The following is a 3,250-nucleotide window of genomic DNA, read 5'->3' on the forward strand; positions in this document are numbered from 1 at the left end:
TTCCTGAACTCATCATTCCTGAACAACATTCTAAATTTTGCCTCTGCCACTAAAGCTTCTCCAACCAAATCACTAATGATTTCTATTTGCCAAATTTATTGAACATTTTTAAGTTATTTTGTCACATCTACGCATTTAACATATCACACTCTTGAAACTCTGTTACCTTGGTTTTCTTGACACCATCCTCTCCTAATTTTACTTATACCATTCTTTCAGTTTCCTTCATGGTCTTCTACCTACCTCCTTAATATCAGTCCTACTCATGGTTTCATCTTTAACCCAGTTTTTTTGGAACCACTTTTCTCACCGGTACTTCAGATTTGTAAATTCAGTCCCCTACTGGACATTTCAACTTGGATGACTTACAGATATCTCAGATTCTCCCAAACTGAGTATCCTTGCTGCTCTCTCTGCTGCTTCAGTTGGTGGTATCACCATCTGTCCACTCTCCCAGGTTCATGAACTTGGAGTTACACTGTTTTGGTAGCTACAAGTCACGTGGCAGTTTGAATTCAAATTAAATATAATTAAAAATTTAGTTTTACATTTGTGCTAGCTATACTTCAAGTGCAGGGTAGCCACATGTGGATTCCGAATTGGTTAGAGTATTCCCATCATTATAGAAAGCTCTCTTGGACAATGCTGTCTTAGAGTCTTTCTTGACTCTGTGTTTTTTTTACTTTCCAAGTTACATGAGTCTACAGGTAACAGTTGTTAAATACGTTCCCTGCACTCAGTGCCTATTCTTCTAATTTAAGATACTTCCATATTTTGTGTGAACTGTTGCAAAGGGTTCAAACTATCTTTCTGCTCCTAATTTGGAGAGGACATAAAGGTTAGACATTTCATTTCCTATTTTGAGTCATGGTCTAATGAAAGAGAACGTATTCTGACTTGGTAAGATTTTTATTTTTCTTATAAAAATCTCCATTTAAGGCCAGGCATGGTGGCTCACGCCTGTAATCTCAAAACCTTGGGAGGCCAAGGTGGGCAGATCACCTGAGGCCAGGAGTTCGTGGCCAGCCTGGCCAACATGGCAAAACCTCTGACTGCTGAAAACACAAAAATCAGCCAGGTGTGGTAGCGTGCACCTGTAATCCCAGCTACTCAGCAGGCTGAGGCACAGGAATCACTTGAACCCAGGAGGGGGAGGTTGCAGTGAGCCGAGATTTTGCTGCTGCACTCCAGCCTGGATAACAGAATGAGATTCTGCCAAGAAAAAAAAAAAAGACAAAAATCTCCAGTTAGTTAGTTTAAACATAAGTTTTGTTTAATAGGGTTTTAAAGATAGACCTTTGAAAGAAGGTACACTAAAATACTGAAAAAAGTAATGAATGGCTTAAATGAGTTTAATTATCTTGAAATGATTTTAACTTTTTAAAAATTTAAAACATCATAAAATTTTAACCATTAAAAATACTGATATTAAACAAATAGAAAATTTGTGTCTTGTGTAAATATACAGTTTAACCTTATTATTTCAGACGACTGTATATCAATCACATCCTTTGTTCAGTGTGAAATCTGGCACAGTAGTGTAAATGCTGTACCAACAGTCTGAAATTATTGTATATGTGAAAAGAGAGCTATCAGGAAAATATTTTAAAAGCCATTTGGGTTACCTTTTGTCAAAAATGACCTGGAACTGTGCTTAACTAAGTATGTAGTGTTCTTTGCTTTGTAAAACTAAGAAATTTCAGCATGCCATATTAATCTTTTAAAAATGTTTCTGACTTTATGCTATTGCTTTGTTGGATATATTTATTTTCAGTGACGGTCACATTTTATATGAATTCTTGTTTTAAGCTTCTGGGAGCCAATGGAAATGCAAACATCAACTCAAAACTTCGTTTGCAGCTGTATTACCCACCTACTAAGCCTCGATCCCAATTAAATGTTGTTGAGGTGTTTGAATGGTGGTCAAAATGTCCAAGAAATCATTACCCATCAACACTGTATGTAACTGTAAGAGGACTGAAAGTTCCAGACTGTGTAAGTTAATATAGTACATATAAGTGTATATCTTCTAGTGTTGAAATTAAATGGTGACATAACATGTTTTTCATTTCTAAAAAGATAAGACTTCTAATAATAATTTTAATAGATATCCGGGGTTATATATTAAGACTGTAATAGCTGATATTTAAAAGATGCTTAAATGAATTTTAAATGTGAAATACAGCTTTTAGTATTAAGAAAAATGTTTTGTTACAATTTGATTTTCAGAAATTAAAGATAAAAGGTGGACTTAAAGGAGAAGTTGAAAAATATTTTCTGTAAAGGGCGAGATAGTATTTTAGGCTTTCGCCCTGTAGTTTCGGTTAATTTTGCCTTTATAGTGTGAAAGTAGCTACATAGACATATGTAGGCCGTTAACTAAACAAATGGGTGTGATGTGTTCCAATAAAAGTTTATTTACAAAAGCAGGTAGCAGGCCAAATTTGGTGTGTGGGCTGCAGTTTGCAGAGTCCTGATTTCTGGGTACATTTTTCACAATATTATTCAAATAATCAGTATGTAATGTTTCTACTGCTGCTGTTTTCCATAGATTAATATTATAAATAATCTTAGCAAAGAATTGACCCTAAAATAAAGAAGTTTTGCTTTTGTCTTATTTCTTATAAGACATTAATTTTTCAGGTCATTTGCACATTCTGTAGCTGATATATACTGTCACCACAGGACTGATTTGCATTGGTTTGGATGGAGTTAAATCTATTATTGAGAAATTATTTTTAAAACTTGAGATTTTTATGATACTAGTTTTGTGATTTTAAAGATACGGTATTATATCAGAGCCATGGCATATCTCATAAGTATTGGTGAAGAAGCAGAAACAAAGGGCAGAGTTACTAAAATCATTTCATGTAAATTTGTAGTCATTTTTTTCCTCAAAAACTTTTAAGACTTTTTGGTTATAGGACTGTAGTTTTAAGCAACTTTTTTATTTTATTTAGAATAATGTACAAATAAAAGTAGAATTTTTTTTCTGGATTACATTTTGAAAATATTTTCATATTATTTGTTTCAGTATTTTTAAAACTATATGCTAGTAAAAGAAAAAGGTGAACATGATATATAAATTTTCATATTTTAATGCATATTTAGATAAAGCCATCTTACCGCTCTATGATGGCTCTTCAGGAGGAAAAAGGTAAACCAGTGCATTGTGAACATCACCATGAGTCAAGCTCAATAGACGCAGAACCTGGATTAGAAGAGTCAAAGGAAGTAATAAAGTGGAAAC

At 33.6% G+C, this 3,250-nt stretch overlaps 1 protein-coding gene across 1 annotated transcript in view; it reads left to right on the forward strand.

Annotated features, from left to right (window-relative positions):
- AHI1 (Abelson helper integration site 1) overlaps positions 1-3,250 on the forward strand; it is a 248,465-nt gene that overhangs the window by 71,170 nt on the left and 174,045 nt on the right. Inside the window, exon 7 of the mRNA XM_011991473.1 lies at positions 1,810-1,995. Coding sequence (XP_011846863.1) covers positions 1,810-1,995 — 186 coding nt within the window. The remainder of the gene's footprint in view (positions 1-1,809; positions 1,996-3,250) is intronic.

The sequence above is a fragment of the Mandrillus leucophaeus genome, unplaced genomic scaffold, assembly GCF_000951045.1.
Source record: "Mandrillus leucophaeus isolate KB7577 unplaced genomic scaffold, Mleu.le_1.0 Scaffold396, whole genome shotgun sequence".
Lineage (NCBI taxonomy): Eukaryota > Metazoa > Chordata > Mammalia > Primates > Cercopithecidae > Mandrillus > Mandrillus leucophaeus.